The 18,951-nt window shown below is 42.0% G+C and overlaps 1 protein-coding gene across 2 annotated transcripts in view; it reads right to left on the bottom strand.

Moving 5' to 3' along the window:
- Positions 1 to 14,482: 14,482 nt before the first annotated feature.
- The window catches only part of boka (BCL2 family apoptosis regulator BOK a), a 51,658-nt gene continuing 47,189 nt past the window's right edge, over positions 14,483 to 18,951 (bottom strand). For both annotated transcript variants that reach the window (XM_060835012.1, XM_060835011.1), the window contains exon 5: positions 14,483 to 17,732. In XM_060835012.1, the coding sequence (XP_060690995.1) occupies positions 17,607 to 17,732 (126 nt within the window). In that variant the 3' untranslated portion in view covers positions 14,483 to 17,606. The remainder of the gene's footprint in view (positions 17,733 to 18,951) is intronic.

Raw genomic sequence — 18,951 nt, 5'->3', positions numbered from 1 at the left:
TGAAGGGAATTTGTAGAATACTGCAGTGCAGGGGAATATAGGTGTTCATTTACATGCATCAGAAAAAGTTAGCATGCCGGTGGAACATGTAATTCGGAAGGCATCCTGAATGATGGCCATCATTGCAAGGGAATGATGTATAAAAATAGGGAAGTCTTGCTTGAGCTATACAGGTGACTCCACACCTGGATTACTGTGAACATATTTTGGTCCCCGGAATATACTTGCATTGGAAATATGCCAGAGGATCTTCAATAGGCTGATTCCTGGGATGGCAGGACGGACCTATAAATAGAGGTTGGATCTGAACTGGATAGTATTTGCTGCAGTTTAAAAGAATGGAGGTGTGGAAAACTCCTAGAGATCTTTAAAGCTCTAACAGGCTTTCTAACATGAGGAGGTGATGTTCAAGTGGTATTATTGCTGAACTGTTAACTGAGAGATTTGGATAATGTTCTGGGGACCTGGGTATGAATCCTGTCACGGCAGCTGGTGAAATTCGAATTCAATAAAAAATCTGGAATTAAGAATCTAATCACGATTATGAATTGATTGTCAGGAAAAGCCATCTGGTTCACTCATGTACTTTAGGGAAGGAAACTGCCATCCTTATATCCTTACCCTACACGTAACTCCAGTCCCACTGCAATGTGGTTGACTCTTAACTGCCCTCTGGGCAATTAGGAATGAGCAATATATGCTCCCTGACCAGTGACGCCCTCATCCTTTGAATGAATGAAAAAAATCTGAGGAGGCTATTCCCGATGATCGGGGAGTCCAGAAAAAAAGGCAACCAGCCTAAGGGTACAGGGTTGGCCACTTATAACTGAGATGAGGAGAAATCTTCTCATCCAGGGAGTGATGAGCCTATGGAATTCTGTGCCATAGGACCTGATTGAGGCCAAAACATTGAATGTTTTCAAGAAGCAGTTAGATTAGATCCTCCAGGTTTAGCTCGGCTATAATTAGATCAGATTCTCATAATGTGGAAACAAGCCTTTCGACCTACAAGTCCACACCTACCCTCCAAAGAGAAACCCACCCAAACCCATTTCCCTCTGACTAATGCACCTCACACTATGCACCTAACTTAGCATGGCTAATTCGTCTGACCTGCACATCTTTGGACTGTGAGAGGAAACCGGAACATCCAGAGAAAGCCCACACAGACACGGGGAGAATGTGCAAACTCCACACAGACAGGTTGGAATCGAACCTGAGTCTCTGGCACTGTGAGGCAGCAATGCTAACCACTGAGTCACCATGCCAGCCATAAGATATCGTTGTTGTGGCTAAAGGTATCAATGAGTTTGGACAGAAAGCAGGAACTAGGCACTGAGTTAGATGATCAGATTGAATGGCAGTGCAGACTCAAACAGCCAAATAGCCTACTCCTCTTGATTTATGTTTGTCCAATGGTATTACTGCAAAATTATTAATCCACAGACTCCGGTTTGAATCCCACCACAGCAGATAGTGGAATTTGAATTCAATGAAAATTTGGAATTAAGAGTTTAATAATGATCATTGATTGTCAAGAAAAACTCATGTGGTTCACTAATGTCCTTTAGGGAAGGAAACTGCCATCTTTACCTGGCCTACATATCACTTCAGAACCACAGCAATGTTGTAAACTCTTAACTGCCCTCTGGGATGGGCAACAAATGATGCCCACACTTTTAAGTTTCTTAATCCCACACATTGGGATTAAGTTTCTTTAGAATTTAGAAGAATCAGAAGACTTACTGCAATATGTAGGATTATGAGAAGGATTGATATTAAGACAATGATTCCTCGTGTGGGAGAATCTAAAACTCAAGACTGACCTTCAAAATAAAGAATCTAGTAAGAAGAGATGAAGAGAAATTTCTTCTGAAGGTTGTTGCTCTTCGGAAATCTTTTCCCCCAGCAAGAATGGAGGCTGGGTCATTGAATATAAATGTGGCTGAATTATAGCTTTGAGTTACTACAGTAATCGGTTAAAAATTGCATAACGGAGATCCAAGATGGCGGCGACTCAGCAAGTCTGAGTCTACAGAGCCCTTCCCAAAACCTGGGTAAAGTGGGTTTCCTGTCCCCACCACACTTGCCAAACCACCCAAAAAATTTCTTTAATCTTAATTAGCTGCTGAATATTATATTTAAATAGTCTAATACTGAGTGGATAATGAGTAAATCAAAGGGACCCCGCAGCTCTCAGAAAACAAAGACCCCTCCCCCACCCTCCTCTCCTCTGGCTGCAGCTGATGTAAAAACAGGCCTTATAGAGATGATTGCTAGACTGGAATCGACACTCGTCAATTTCATCGCAGAATCCAGACAGAGATGGAATGCATTCGAAGAAAAGCTGCAGAAACAGAATCAAACCATGGAAGAGCTGCAGGGCCGAGTGGAGGGGGTGGAACTAAAGGCCACGACCTCCGAGGCTGCAGCTCAAACAGCTGCAGAACAGGTGAGAGCTCTGGAGCAGAGAGTCAGGGCCTTTGAAATTTACATGGATGATATTGACAACAGAAATCGGAGAAAGAATATTCGATTGCTGGGCCTTCAAGAGCAAGAAGGGAAAGAACAGTTAGTAGCATTTCTGGAGCGATGGCTGCCGCAGATTTTAAACCTGGGGGCTGAAACTGACCGGGTAAGGGTGGAGTGGGCCTACCGGGTCGCAGTACGCGGATCTGGCCCAAACCAGCGCCCACGCCCGGTCCTGTTCCGGCTGCAGAGTTATAGGGAGAGGCAGATACTCCTGGATGCCTCCAGAAAGCTTGGAAAGGATCCTAAAGCTATGATTCATGAAGGATCCAAGATTATGTTATTTCAGGACTTCTCCCCGGCTTTGGCACGAAGAAGGAAGGCGTTTGATGAGGTGAAGAAATGTTTAAGGGACTTAGATATTCAATACACCTTACGCTACCCAGCGACGTTATGCTTTACCCACGAAGGATCCGAGTATAATTTTAGATCATCGGAAGAGGCCAAGAAACTTTTAGACTCGGTTAAATAAATCGTAAGAGACAATTTATGTTGGCTTGCCTCTCCCACACTCCGTGGGGAGAAATGGTTACTTTATTCTACTTTACTTTTGCCTCTGGGAGCGGGGTTGTCTTCCTTGCTATGTTATACTTAACTGTAATCTGTTGGAGTTGTAATTTTATAGTTGTGTGTGTTTGTACGTGGCATTGATGCTATTAGATATACTCAGGTATGGGTGGGGTGGGGTGGGGGTGCGGCGCTCACTGTTAACTCTAGCTCGGTATTATATCTAAATCCTATTAAGGAGCGCCCGGGTCGAGGGTGGGACACTGTTTGGGAGAGGATATGGTGGAACGTTGGAAAGGTAGTAAGGCCCCCTGAGAACAAGGGGGAAGATCTCCATTCAAACATGTTTAATTTTTTTTTTGTTTGTTCTTATTGTTTGGAAATAGCTTCCTTTTAATCATACTGTTATGAGTGTATTAGAGAACATTTTCTCTTATTTGAAGGATGTAAGCGACTCAACTATACACTCTGGATGATTGTGGATTAGTTGAATTTTGATGATTATATATTTAAGATCTATTTTTATATTAATGTTTGAGCTTGAAAATTCTGCTTATTTTTGTAAATTTGTCAAAATGTTAAATTCCCAATAAAAATATCTATAAAAAAAAAATTGCATAACACCAGGTTACATCACAACCACCTGATGAAGAGGCAGCATCTCAAAAGCTAGTGCTTCCAAATAAACCTGATGGACTATAGCCTGATGCTGTGAGATTTTTAACTTTGTCCACCCCAATCCAGCACCGGCACCTCCAAATTATGACTACAGTAATTAGCAAAGTGCTGTTTGACCAATCAGGTCAGCTGTGATCTTGTTGAACGATGGAATGGCTGTGATAGATTGAATGTCCTATTTCTTTTGATAGTGTGTGTTGCTGAGCAAAATTTTCAGCTTGAATGAGAAGCTTTTGGCTTTGTGGAGATAGTGCTGCTTGTTCAGCTGAACTCCATGCTGAGTGCATTGACTGAAAATTATTCCAACAATGGCTATGCAATATATAATGTTAACCCTTTGTCGCGGTTCTAGGCTGAACAGGCAAAAGGCCTAAAATGTTTCACAACCACTGGAGGAATAGTCATTTAATCTTTTTTGTGATGGTGTTGGTTGCGGGTGAAATGTTGTTCACGACCCTGGGAGAACTCTTGCCTCACGTTACAGTGTTGTTGTCAAATATTTAATGCCCACCTGAATCACAGAAGCAGCCATTTGGGATCTTGGTTTAACAGGAGGAGGCCATTTGGCTCTTCCAGCCTGCTCCACCATTCAATGATATGGCTGATCAAGTCAGTACCCTGTTCCCACTTTCTCCTCATCCCCTTTGATCCCTTTAATCATAAGAACTATATCTGCATCTTTCTTCAAAGTCTTCAGTATTTTTTTCTGGGAATTTCACAGGCCCACCATCCTCTGGGTGAAGAGATTTTTCCTCATTGCAGTCCTAAAAAGCATGCTCTATCCTTATACCAAGACTCCTGGTCCTGGTTATTAGGAATATCCTTCCTGCACCCATCCTTTCTAATTCTGTCAGAATTTTATAGGTTTCCATGAGATCCCTCTCAACTTCTAAACTCTAATGAATATAGTCCTAACCGATCCAGTCTCCTCCCTAATGTCAGTCCTGCCATTCTGGTAATTAACCTGGTAAACCATCTTTGCACTCCCTCCAAATCCAGAACATTCTTCTTTAGATAAGGAGACCAGAACTGCACACAGTACTCCTGGTGTGGTCTCACCAAGGTCCTGGACAATGTGCTCCTGTATTCGAATCTTTCACTATGAAGGCTGACAAATCATTAACCTCCTTCACAACATGCTGCAGCTGCATGTTTACTTTCAATGACTGGTGTAAAATGGTACTCAGGTTTCGTTGCACTTCCCCCTTCTCCCATCTGTCACTATTCACATAATTATCTGTCTCCTGTTTTTGGTTCCAAAGCAGATAACCCCAGATCCATCCACATTATACTGCATGTGCCGTGCATTTGCCCTCTCAATTTGTCCTGTGCCTGCGTGGGTTTCCTCCAGGTGGTTCAGTTTCCTCCCACAATCCAAATAAATGTGCAGGTTAGGGTGGATCGGACATGCTAAATTGTTTAGAGTGTCCAGGGATGGGCAGGATAGATGGGTCAGCCAGGTATGCAGGGTTACAGGGATAGTAGTTACAGTGGGGGGGGGAAGAGAGGGGAGTGGGGGGGGAAGAGAGGGGAGTGGGGGGGGGGAGATGGGAGGGGGGGGAAGAGAGGGGAGTGGGGGGGGAGATGGGGGGGGGGGGGTGGGGGGGGAGAGAGGGGAGTGGGGGGGGGGAGAGAGGGGAGAGAGGGGAGTGGGGGGGGAGAGAGGGGAGGGGGGGGGTGGGGGGGGAGAGAGGGGAGAGGGGAGTGGTGGTCTGGGTGGTATTCTCTTCAGAGGGTCAGTATGCACTCGATGGGTTGAATGGGCTGCTTCCACACTGTAGGCAATTCTATGAACTCTCACAGAGCCTTCTATGCATCCTCCTCACAGCATACCCTCCTACTCAGCTTAACATTAAAACTAAATATTTAACTTTTTTTGTTTAGCCAAGCTAGACTATGTATTCAAGTTACTGGAAGAAGACTTGATGACATCAATGGTCATTGAAGTCCTTACTAGCTGAACCCAAGTCTCACAATAGCTACATGGTTGATGTGAACTGTATCATTGCTAGAGTGGAATGTTCGTTACTCTTTGTTTTCATCAAATACAAGTCATTCTCCTTTAACACTGTAGTTACGTTCTAGTGAAATCTCGCTTAATACAAATAATGGCGTCTACGGGAAAAGTGGGGTTAGGAGCAGACCAGCAAAAAATCGCCCAAAAGTCTATTACAAAGTATAGCACAGTCTGAATGAAAATGGACATCATAGTTATTAATGAAACAACAGTAAATTTAACATAGTACATTTAAAAAATATAAGAAAGCTGCTCTCTACATTACCTCTCGCAGAAAGCTGCTGTATCGGCAGCTGACATTGCAGAACAAAGCATGTGAACCGATCTCCACTATTGCGAACAGGGGTGAACATTCTTGAAAATACTGTTCTCTAATTCTTCAGAGAAGTTATAGCCAAATTGTGCTGCTGGAAAACGCGTAATCCAGGATTTATCTGTATCATTCTTGGAGACAACATTTCCTTGATTTGTTTCTTTACTTTCAGATTGCACGGACATTCAGACTCACAGAAGAAGGGAACTTGGAGCAAATAGTTTCAATGGCAACTGATCAACAGCCTCTATTGCAGCATCTTCACGTAACCTACACACGAAGTTCATAAAAGTCCATCCACATACAAATTTTTGTTCCAGTCTGTAGATGCATCGACTGTTCAATATACTTGCCGTTTATACTCCAGCCTCCTTGTGATAAACCTGAAGATTTTATAGGTTGGAGCTTTAAATTTTCAATTTTGATAGTTTATTTACAAAAAAATGCATTATTCTAATTGTGAATCATTGTTACTGGGTGCTTTGGAGGTTTATTGATGCTTCCATGCAACTGATTTTGTAGGATGTCAGGGTAATCGGGGAAACTTTCTGAAATGCTATTTTGCTTTGCCCTCTAGTTGAACAAGATTCATGTTTGTTTTGTTCAGTCACTAAAAACGAAACTGTAAATAAGTAACTCAGGAATGCCTAACAGATGTCATCCTCCACTAAATTACATTGGGCCTGACGATCTCCTGATTTTTTAAAAACTGGATCTTGGATCTGTCATCTTGTTTCAGGCAGTATCTCCAAATCAGTGTGGTGCTGTAAAAGCACAGCTGGTCAGGCAGCATCCGAGGAGCAGGAGAACCGATGTTTTGAGCTTAAGCTCTTCATCTGGAATCTGGGGGGCCCAAGGGAGCTGAGTGAGAAATGGGAGGGGCATGGGGCAGGCGTCAAGGTAGCTGGGAATGCGATAGGTAGATGAAGGTGGGGGGTGATGGTGATATGTCAGAGTGGAGGATGGAGCGGATAGGTGGGAAGGAAAATGGACAGGTGGGACAGTTCAAGAGGGCAATACCAAGTTGGAGGGATGGATTTGGGATAAGGTGGGGGGAGGGAGATGAGGAAACTGGTGAAATTGTTATTAATCCTGTATGATTGGAGGCTCCCAAGGCAGAAGAAGCGGTGTTCTTCCAGCAGGTGTTGGGTGGCTCAAATTTGGCAGTGGAGAATGCCAAGGACTTGCAACCTTTGCAGAGTGGGAGGAGGAGTTGACATGTTCGGTCACAGGGCAGTGGGGTTGTTTAATATGTTGGTCCCAGAGTTTCACTAGTTCCTTCATCTCCCCTCCCCCACCTTAAGCCAGATTCACCCCTCCACGGCACTGCCCTCTTGAACTGTCCTACCTGTCCGCTTTCTGTCCCATCTATCTGCTCCACCCTCCACTCCAACTTATCACCATCACAACACCCCACCTTTCACATCACATTCCCAGCTACCTTTTCCCAAGCCGCATTCCTTCCGGTATTTTGGGGCCCACTCATGTTTGTGATGAAGAGCTTATGGTCGAAACGTCGACTTTCCCGCTCCTCGGATGCTGCCTGACCAGCTGTGCTTTTCCAGTATCACACGTTTTGACTATGATCTCCAGCAGCTACAGTCCTCCCTTTTCTCCTGGCATTTCCAACTGAAAGAGCAGTGAGTAACCCTGTCCTGGGACTCACTGTAATGCAGTCAGCTCCTCAGAGGTGTATGACTGGAATTGATTCGCCTTGAAAGGGACTAACTGATTCCTCCCAGAAAAGCATATGCTGAAAATACCCCAGAGCTTTCACCACTTTGCCCTGTGTTGCCTAAGCTTTTAAAGATATTTTCATGAAAATCTACTGAGATGCATCTTTGAGAAACTCACCAAACTGATGTGTCAACTGTTGTAGAACTTGAAAATTAATAATGAGGACTAATGACCTCTTTGACATCCTAGTAATTTTTTGTTATTTGTTAATGGGATAGGTTTGGTGCTGCCAAGCTGTATTTAATGCTTAGTTATGTGTTGGGCCTTCCTTAAGAACAGATGCAACCCTTGGGAGGGAGTTCCAAGTTATGGATTTGGTCATGCGGGCTTATTTGTGGTTTTATATATATTTACGGTGTCCATCAATAGTGTGATTGTTGGTTCATAGAGGTGGCAGAATGGCTCAGTGGTTAGCATCACTATCTCGCAGCACGAGGGTTACAGGTTCAATTCCACCTTTAGATGACAGTCTGTGTGGAGTTTGCATGTTCCCCCTGAGTCTAGGTGGAGTTTCTCCAGGTGTTCAGGATTCCTCCCACAGTCCTAAAATGTGCAGGTTAGGGTGGATGAGCCTGGGAAATACAGGGTTACAGGGAGTGTGAGTGGGATGCTCTTTGGACGGGATGGGTCAAATGGCCTGCTTCCACACTGTAGGGATTCTATCCTTTTCTAAGAGCTACAGCATGTCAGCATTAAACTGTGAACCTTAAGCAAAATAGAAAGTTTCTCCATTGCCTCTGTAGATAAATGTTCTTTGAAGTTTTGCTTTTCTCTTCTGAATGCAATAACATTTAGTGGGATAATCCTCCAGTGGCCTAACTGATTGGAGTAATGTGTGGACCACCAAATAGCATTAATCGTCCAGTACTGACCTCTTGGGAAACCCTATAGTGAATGATGAAGAAACTATTGAAATCAGAGCACAGACAATCAAAGTAATAAGATACTTTAGAAACCTAGATTTCTCGCCATACCAATTATTAGAAGTTGTGGAAAAGAAATAATCCGAAAAGCTTGTGCAATGTTGCCCCCATCATAAAGGAAATGGAATTCAAATGAGCATTTCACATGTGCACGGCCTGCTTAGGTCCATTTGGAGTTCAGACTATGTTCAGTGCATTTTTGGGGGACTGAACTTCATGTCTTCTCTCAAAATGTCATGAGTATTTGGAGTTCTCTACCCCAGATATCTCTGGATATTTAGTTTGGTTAAAGACCGAGATTGATAGAATTTTGGAGACGGAGGAATTCATAGACATGGGGACAATGAGAAGGTACCGTGGGGGAAAACAGTCCCTCCTGAGTGGAGAGCAGGCTCAAGGGAATAAATAGACAGAAGTAAGTACTGCAGATTCTGGAGATCAGAGTCAAGATTAGTGTGTTGCTGGCAAAGCACAGCAGGTCAGGCAGCATCCGAGGAGCAGGAATATCGGCGTTTTGGGCAAAAGCCCTTCATCAGAGCCCTCCTTTTGCCTGAAATGTCGATTTTCCCGCTCCTCGGATACTGCCTAACCTGCTGTGCTTTTCCAGCACCACTCAAGGGAACAAATGCTCATCTCCCTCTCCCATTTTTTTTGTTCATGCATTTTGATGTTTTTCTTGATAATTTGGAATAGCAATATCATGATAGAAGCTACAGTAACAACTATCATAACCAGCTCATGATGGATAAATATTTTACAGAGACAAGTATGGAAAGTTGGAATGTAACAAAAATTAGCTGAACATTGTATGACCTTGGTTGTTCAAAAGACTGTTTGTTTGGGTGGCATGATTAAAAGGAAATCATTTTTTATGTCATGTGAGAGCAGGTAAAAGTGGACTGTTGACAATTAAAAGACTAATCTGTAGCATTTTTAAAGTTGGATTGTTTCTTCAAGAAATACTATACGAGTAGGTGGAGCTAATGATTAACTAGGGTTTCAATTGTACATCCTGTTAAAACCGATCAGAGTAAGGAAAATTATAGAATTGATGTAAATTGTTTACTTATCCCATTATGTAAAATTAACTTAAGGTGTGACTTGGTCACTGATTTGCTTGTTTTGGGAGTCATAGCAAAGTTACCCATTAAAGATGTTGATTGTCTATTAGGAAATGACCTGCCTATAAATAAGATTTGCCAATGCCTGTGGTTTTTGAAGAGCATGGTGAAGATGTTAAAACTGACATAAAAAATCCTGACTTTCAATAATCTGACTACAAAAATTCTTGTTTCATGTAAAAATATGGATATGGGAGGTGATGGCTGAGTGTATTATTGCTGAATTGTTAAACCAGAGACATGAGGACACAGGTTTGAATCCCTACATGGCAGATGGTGTAATCTGAGTTCAATAAAGATTCCAAAGCTCAAACTGTCAATATTTAAAGGTCATTTACTGAAAGCAAGAGATTAGTGACAGTTGAAGAATTCGAACTAAGAGTTACTGTTCAAAAATCAGAGACCACCCCTTTAAACTGAGATGAGGCAAAATAATTCTCTGAAGATCACTAGTCTTTGGAACCCTCTGTAAAGAGGTGAAGCAGAGCCTTTGAATTTTTTTAAGGAAGAGGTGGATATATTCTTGATAAGGGTGTTAAAAGGTATTGGGTAGATGAGAATGTAGATTTGACATTACAGTCAGATCTGCCACAATCTGTGCTTCATTTAGTAAGGCAGTAAATGTTTATAAAGTTATATTTCGATATATAAAAATCATTACTATGAAAAATATTTTTCATTTTTGTTTATCTGAAGGTTGGACTTTTTAAGAAAGCTATGCTTTAAACTGCCTCTGTTAATTCAAAGCAAAATGGAACAGCTTTGTTAGAGGGATGTGACCTCTTAGAGAAAATTCAACATTAATGGGCCTCATGTTTCTTATGGAAGAGCTTTCCTACCAGGTGAAGACAGGTTGCCAGCTGTTGGGAGGTAAAAAGAGACCCTCCATATTAAATAGGGCCAGGTTGAAAATTATGGCCTTCCTTGCTCAAGACATTCGACCTTAAAATCCTCCCAAAACTTCTTTCTGTACTTTAATTGCCTGACCAGTCTTCCTCAGGTGATAGCCAATCTTGAAACAATCCTAAATAAAAACTGAAAGAAGTGTGCATACTATAAATAAGAAACAAAAACAGTAGTTGCTGGGAAAGCTCAGTAGGTCTGGCAGCATCTGTGAAGAGAAATCAAAAGTTAATGTTTCGGGTCTGGTGACCCTTTCTCAGAATTGGGAGACAATCCTTAACTTTTTACTTTAAGTGCCAGCCCCTTGGCTTGAAAGACAGAGTCATTTGATTAATACTTTTTATTAATAAAGTCACTACAAAACCAAATAATGCATTGGCAGTAGTGTGTAGTCAAGTTAAAAAAAATCGTTGAGGGTTTAGAAATGCAAACTATTTATAATTCCTAAGATTATTGGTACATTCCATCATTAAATAATATGAGACATGTAGTAGACAAGTTTAAGAAGCAAGAAATGCTATAAGTCCAGTACGTTGGATGGATCAGTTTTGGTCCAGTGTGTGCAGGAGAGTTTCCTGACACAGTATGTCTAAGGACTGACAAGAGGGGAGGCCACACTGGATCTGGTGCTTGGTAATGAACCAGGCCAGGTGTTTGATTTAGTGGTAGATGAGCACTTTAGAGTGACCATAATATGGTTACGTTTACTTTAGCAATGGAAAGGGATAGGAACATGCCACAGGGCAAGAGTTGTAGATGGGAGAGGGACAATTATAAGCGATTTAGGTAAGAATAGGGCAGCAAAATGCAGAGGGTGGGGACAATCGAAATGTGGAGCAGGTTTAAGGAAGATATATTGCCTTTCCTTGATCGTTATGTCCCTGTCAGGCAGGGAGGAAGTGATAAAGTAAGGGAACCATGGTTTTACTAAAGAAATTGCATCTCTTGTTAAGTGGAAGAAGGAGGCTTATATGACATTGAGGCAAGATGGTTCAGATGAGGTGATGGAGAGTTACAGTTTAGCGAGGAAGGATTGAAAGAGAGAGTTAAGCAGAGCAAGGAGAGGACATGAGCAGGTAGAATAAAGGAGAATCTTCAAGCTTTCTATAGTTATGTGAGGAATAAAAGGATGACCATCGTAGGAATAGGGCTAGTCAAAAACAGAAGTGTGTGTGGACCCTGTGGAGAGCGGAGGGGTGCTAAACGAATATTTCTCATCTGTTCTCACTCAGGAAAAGGAGAATATTGTAAAGAAGAAGAATGAGATACGGGATATTAGAATAGAAAGGATCGAGGTTAGTTACGAACAGATGTTATCAATTCTAGGAGGAGTAAGAGTAGACAAGTCCCCTGGAACGAATGGGATTTATCCGAGGACACTCTGGGAAGCTAGGGAGGAGATGTTGGAACCTATGGCCTTGATCTTTGAGTTGTCATTGTCTACGGGTTTAGTACCAGAGGACTGGAGGATTGCAAATATGCCCTTGTTCAAGAAGGGCAGTAGAGATGACCCAGGTAATTATAGACAAGTGAGCCTTATGTCTGTTGTAGGAAAAGTTTTTTGGAAAGGATTATAAGAGTTAGGATTTATAATCATCTAGCAAGCAACAATTTGATTGGAGATAGTCAACATGGTTTCGTCAAGGGCAGGTCATGTCTCACAAGCCTCATTGAGTTTTTTGAGAAGGTGACCAAGCATGTGGATGAGTGTATGGCAGTTGATGTGGTGTACGTAGACTTCAGTAAAGCCTTTGGTAAGGTTCCACATGGTAGGCTATTGGAGAAAATGCAGAGGCATGGGATTGAGGGTGATTTAGCAGTTAGGATTAAAAGCTGGCTTTCTGTAAGAAGGCAGCGAGTGGTGGTTGATGGAAGATATTCAGCCTGGAGTCCGGTTTCGAGTGGTGTGCCACAGGGATCTGTTTTGGGACCACTGCCGTTTGTCATTTTTATGAATGACTTGGATGCAGGCATAGGTGGATGGGTTAGTATGTTTGCAGATGATACCAAAGTTGGTGGAGTGGTAGACAGTGTGGAAGAATGTTGCAGGTTGCGGGGGGGGAGGGGGGGGGGGTGGTCTTTAGATAAATTTCAGAATTGGGCTGAGAGGTGGCAAATGGAGTCAAAGCAGATAAACGTGAGGTGATTCACTTTCGGAAGAATAACAGGAAGGCAGAATTCTGCGTCAGTAGAAAGATTTGTGATAGTGTGGATGTGCAGAGGGATCTAGGTGTCCATACACATAGATCCCTGAAGGTTGCCATCCAGGTTGATAGTGCTGTTAAGAAGGCATACGGTGTGTTAGGTTTCATTCGTAGAGGGATTGAGTTCCAGAGTCATATTGTCATGCTGCAACTATACAAAATGCTAGTGCGTGCTCACTTGGAATATTGTGTATCATTCTGGTCAACCCATTACAGGAAGGATAGAGAAGCACTGGAAAAGGTGCAGAGGAGATTTGCCTAGTCTGGAGGGAAGGTCTTATGAGGAAAGGCTGAGAGACTTGAGTCTGTTCTCATTGGAGAGAATAAGGCTTAGAGGGAATTTGATAGAGACATACAAGTCTCTATCAGAGGATTAGATAGGGTAGACAACGAGAGTCGTCTTCCTTGGATGATGACATCAGTTTAAACGAGTGGCACAGCTACACATTGAGGGGTGATAGATTTAAGACCGGTGTCTGAGGAAGATTCTTTATTCAGAGTGGTAAGGGTTTGGAATGCCCTGCCTGCCAATGTAGTTAACTCAGCCACATTAGGGAGATTTAAACAGTCCTTAGATAAGCATATGGATGATGATGGAATAGTGTAGGGTTTAGATGTGTTAGTGATGGGCTTAGATGAGTTCTCAGGTTGGCGCAACATCGAGGGCTGAAGGGCTTGTTCTGCGTTCTAAGAATGTTCGCACTATGTGTAATGAGTATAGAAGGTCACCTGGGGTGTTTCACAAAGTGCACCGTTAGGTTTATTGGCACTTCAAATGTTTGAACTATCAAACTGGTTCTGAAAGTCTGCACTGTCATCTTTCAAATCATTGCTGATACTCAAACCTCACTAGATTAGATTAGATTACCTACACTGTGGAAACAGGCCCTTTGGCCCAACAAGGCCACACTGACCCGCCAAAGAGAAACCCACCCAGACTCATTTCCCTATGACTAAAGCACCTAACACTATGGGCAATTTAGAATGGCCAATTCACCTGACCTGCACAACTTTGGACAGTGGGAGGAAACGGAAGCACCCGGAGGAAACCCACGCAGACACCGGGAGAATGTGCAAGCTCCACACAGTCAGTCATCCGAGGGTGGAATCGAATCTGGGACCCTGGTGCTGTGAGACAGCAGTGCTAACCACTGAGTCACCGTGCCGTCCTTTCTGAAACAATGTGATATCTGGCCATCAAGTAACATTCTTTTAATGCTTCTTTCCTGCAATTTCACAGATTTTTCTGAGTTGGATTTGAGCCAGTTAATCCAAAAATTAGCATTATCAATATTCTAATTTACTAATCCATCACTCTGGTTAATAACCGCTTTAATGTTGCCTTAACTTCAAACAGAAGTATTTTGCATTTTAGCGCACTTGCAACTAGTTATGAGTTGAAATCAACAACCTGGATCAAAGGACTACCTGTACTCCTTCCACAAGCCTTGTTGATTGTCTGGTTGTGTGTGGAATATGTTCTTAAAACCATTTAAACTCGTGAATTAATTCTATCTTTATTAAGTTCAATTTTTAAAAAAATTTGTTGATGGGATATTGATATTGCTGGCAAGGTCAACATTTATTGTCTATTTGTACCATCAGCTTGATATGATTATTTAGATGTAAAATTCCTACTTATAAATAAACTTGACTATTATTTTAAAGGTGAACACAATACTGACTTCTAGAATTAACAAAAGAACAAAATACATGATCTGCAGAAGGATCACTGGACCTAAAATGTTAATTCTACTTTTTCTCCACAGATAATGCCAGATCTGCTGAGTTTTTCCAGCAATTTGTTTCTGTTGTTGTCGTAACAGAATATACATCTTGTCCTTCAAGGGTAACGACCACTTTAAGGCCTAATTAATGCGACACACTAGTACATAAAATCAGAGTGGCAAAGATATTCACTAGGTGGCTCTCAAAGTGAGAGCGGGTTGTAGGTCAGGTTCCAGTATGTTTACTAATTACTATTCAAAGTTTGTGAGAAGATTTGAAGCTCGGGTACTCGTAGTTGTGGTTCTGTTCGCCGAGCTGGGAATTTGTGTTGCAGACGTCTCGTCCCCTGTCTAGGTGACATCCTCAGTGCTTGAGAGCCTCCTGTGAAGCGCTTCTGTGATCTTTCCTCCGGCATTTGTAGTGGTTTGAATCTGCCGCTTCCGGTTGTCAGTTCCAGCTGTCCGCTGCAGTGGTCGGTATATTGGGTCCAGGTCCGTGTGCTTATTGATTGAATCTGTGGATGAGTGCCATGCCTCTCGGAATTCCCTGGCTGTTTTCTGATTGGCTTGTCCTATAATAGTAGCGTTGTCCCAGTCGAATTCATGTTGCTTGTCATCTGCGTGTGTGGCTACTAAGGATAGCTAGTCATGTCATTTCATGGCTAGTTGGTGTTCATGGATGCGGATCATTAGCTGTCTTCCTGTTTGTCCTATGTAGTGTTTTGTGCAGTCCTTGGGATTTTGTACACTACATTGGTTTTGCTCATGCTGGGTATTGGGTCCTTCGTTCTGGTGAGTTGTCTGAGAGTGGTTGTTGGTTTGTGTGCTGTTATGAGTCCTAGTGGTCGCAGTAGTCTGGCTGTCAGTTCGGAAATGCTCCTGATGTATGGTAGTGTGGCTAGTCCTTTGGGTTGCGGCATGTCCTCATTCCGTTGTCTTTCCCTTAGGCATCTGTTGATGAAATTGCGCGGGTATCCGTTTTTGGTGAATACCAGGGCACCCAATTCAGGCTTCTAGCTTCACTTCTGATAGAAAATAACAACATCGTAAAAATGCAAAGTGATCCCACACAGTAGACATCTTTCCATGATCCTGAGGAAAATCCTGACTTTGAACAGGCACTGTGAATACAAAGTTGAAAGAGCTGGAATACATCCCAAACCATAAACAGTTATACTGTTATTCAACATTATTATTTGTCCCCATATCAGTTATAATCATTTTGTTTTGTATAGGTCAAACTTATTCACCTGATGACTTCTCTCACAACTAATAGAGTCAGCCATGGACTCCTGAGGACAAGGAGCTCCCTGCTAATTCAGAATGACAGGAGTTAAAGTTTGAGAAAGTTATAGTTATTTAACTGTACCTAACACTGTGGCTTCAGATAAAGGAGACTGGTGAGCAGCAGGCACCAGGCAGGTAACCTCAGGCAGTGTGGTCAGTGCAGAATAGATTTGCAGATGTCTGTGTTGCTGGCAGTGACCCTATGGAGGCCTTATTTAGGAAGAGAAAGGGGGCTGCAGAGACTGGGTCCTGGCTATAGATCTGTGGTAGAGATAGGAGGAGTACTCTGGCCCCACCCACCTTTTACATAGAAAGTATTTTTAAGAACCTAATTGTTTTGTGGCGGGACTGCAGAGATTCCTTTTAAAGGATCTATGGTTAAGTTATATGTTGATCTGTTTTTCTGGTTGCACTAACTGTTTAAGAGCAATCTATCTTGCAGTGTTCACCTCCATCAGGCATTAGGCCTGCTATTTACATTAAAAAAAGCCTAATACCCATCTGAGAAACTGTTCTACATGCCTTTTTCCATTCTACATCGACATGGCACATAGTCTAAATGAATGCAAACTTCCTGTTACCATTTTGGAGGTGTAGAAACCTGGTTCATGCCTGAAAATGGGCACAGTGATCTTAGATTTTTGGGTCAAAAATCAGGCAACACCAGGTTATAGTCCTACAGGTTTAATTGGAATCACTAGCTTTTGGAGCTAGTGCTTCGAATTAAGCCTGTTGGACTATAACTTGGTGTTACATGATTTTTAACTTTGTACACCCAATCTCCAAATTATGACTACATAGTTGGGCTATGGTTTACATGGAATGATGAGGTCATTGGGCCAAGTCACATTTGTATTTGACCTTGAAGAGATGCCAAGGTAATAAAAACATCATTTTTGAATTGCATTAAGATCCCATTCAATTAAATCATGGAGACAGACAATATACTGAAGGTTGATGCTGGAAAAATGACTCCCACCATAGTGATTAGCCTGGACAGGATTTTATATAAATGGAATAAACAGTCATTGTAACAAACCTAAAGTAATTCCTAATTTTGCAAAGCTATGCAAAACCTTAAACTAAATCCAAAACAGAGCAGCAGAATCTGGGATTTGTATGACTAGATATTACCATCTTCTTAAAAAAAACTGTTTGTAAATGCTTGGATTATTCTTCCATTCTTAGAATTTAATAGATTTTATTTTGGTTTTCATCTTAGAGAAATTCAACTGGTGTGGCTAGTTTGCAGAATCAAAGATGGAGCTATTAGAATGACAGCTTAAAAAGATATAATAGTATACGTTCACAGCTGTTCATTCTTGATTCTTCAAAGTAGCTGCCCTGTCGAAAGAAATGTTTCACTTGCAGACCAGCTGGGACTGCTGCTTTCAACGATTACCATGTGAAAGATCAACCTTTTACACATTTAGAAATCAAAGCCTTTTGTAAAGAGTCAGTAGAATTCTGATGTCATAGTTTCCACTGCCTGTTCCATTTACATGTTCCTTGTTCAGCCAATGACTCTGAAAGGATTCATATTCCAATCTGCCAAGTGTTGAATTTGCTTCCAATTGCTTCTGTTAATTCAGGCGTATTGTTAAGTAGGTGTTATGTTTGAAAAGGGCAGCAAACGGTGGCCACATTGTCCCAGTTCGGATCATCGCTCTCGCAGAAAGAAAAAGAAGATTGCTTTGAGGAAATGTCCACAGGTGCAGAGGAAGGAGACAAGCCAATGATCCCGAATGCTGGGATCATTGTTAACCACGGACTTTGTTATGTCAGCCTAGAATCAGAACAGATGAGAATTATTGAACACCACCTGACTGGAGACTCAAGCTGCTGAATTCTATTTGGAATTATTTTATTGTCATCATGTTACTCAGGTTAGAAATAAAATAAACCATTTGTGCTTAAGCATCAGTTGACATCTGCTGTTAAATGACATAAAATAAATATGAGATGAGTACAAGGAATTGGACAGATTTACACACGTATTGAGCTCTACGCCACAGCTCTGTTAATGCTGAACAGCAACTTCCAATTCTTAATAAAGTGAAATGCCCCCAGAATTATTTGAGAAGTACCGCCACCCATAATTTATGACAAAAGTGATAAGAAACTTGGAAAAGTGCTAGGTTTTAAGCAATGTTTTAAAGCAGGAGAGAGGGGTGACAGATTTAAGAATGGAATTCTAGTGATCGGGTCCTTGGCAGTTGAAGGTGTAGCTGCTATAACGTAATGTTTAAAATTGGGCAAGCTCAAGAGATCAAAATTGGAGGAGCACAGTAATCTTGGAGCTGCAGAATGTTGCAGCAAGATCATGTAACAGTTGAAAACAAGAGCGAGCGTTTTTAAATTGAAGTAATGCCAGACTAGAAGCTAGTGTGGGTCAGTGAGCACACTAACTGAACAAGACCTGGAGCTTGTTTAATTATGAACAGCAGAATTTTGGATCATCTCAAGTTTACAAAGGATGCAGGCTGTGAGGCGAGCCATGTCATTTAGCTCAGTTGGATGGACAGCTGACTTGCAATTTAGAGGCAGGTAACAGCATGAGTTCCATCGCTGGACGAGCTGAGGTTAGCATGAAGCATTCTTTTTCTCAGTCTCTTCCTCACCTGAGTATGGGAGTGCTGTGACCTTTTTTACCTTTTCTCACCTCAGTCTGCAATTGGAGATCCCTTATTTTTGTAGCAAGCTCCCGAATTTTAGATTCTCTCGTTAAAGAAAATCTGTCAGGATACTGTCAGCAACTACTCTATTAAGGCTTCTGTGTTCCAAGAAGATCATCTTTCATTCTAAAATCCAATGAGTATAGGTCCAGTCTGCACAACCAACCCATTCTTTCCAGGAATTAACTTTCTCTGAACTGTTCCAATTGCAAGCACATACTAAAGTAAAAAGAACAAAAATGTACATGGTATTCTAGATCAGGTCTCACTAATGGTCTGTATGTCAGACTTCATCCTTTTATGCTTCATCCCCTTTGCACCGAAGGGCAA

The sequence above is a fragment of the Hemiscyllium ocellatum genome, chromosome 13 (assembly GCF_020745735.1).
Source record: "Hemiscyllium ocellatum isolate sHemOce1 chromosome 13, sHemOce1.pat.X.cur, whole genome shotgun sequence".
Taxonomy (NCBI): domain Eukaryota; kingdom Metazoa; phylum Chordata; class Chondrichthyes; order Orectolobiformes; family Hemiscylliidae; genus Hemiscyllium; species Hemiscyllium ocellatum.
Note: the sequence above shows the minus strand (reverse complement) of the source record. Positions and strands in the feature narration are given on the sequence as shown.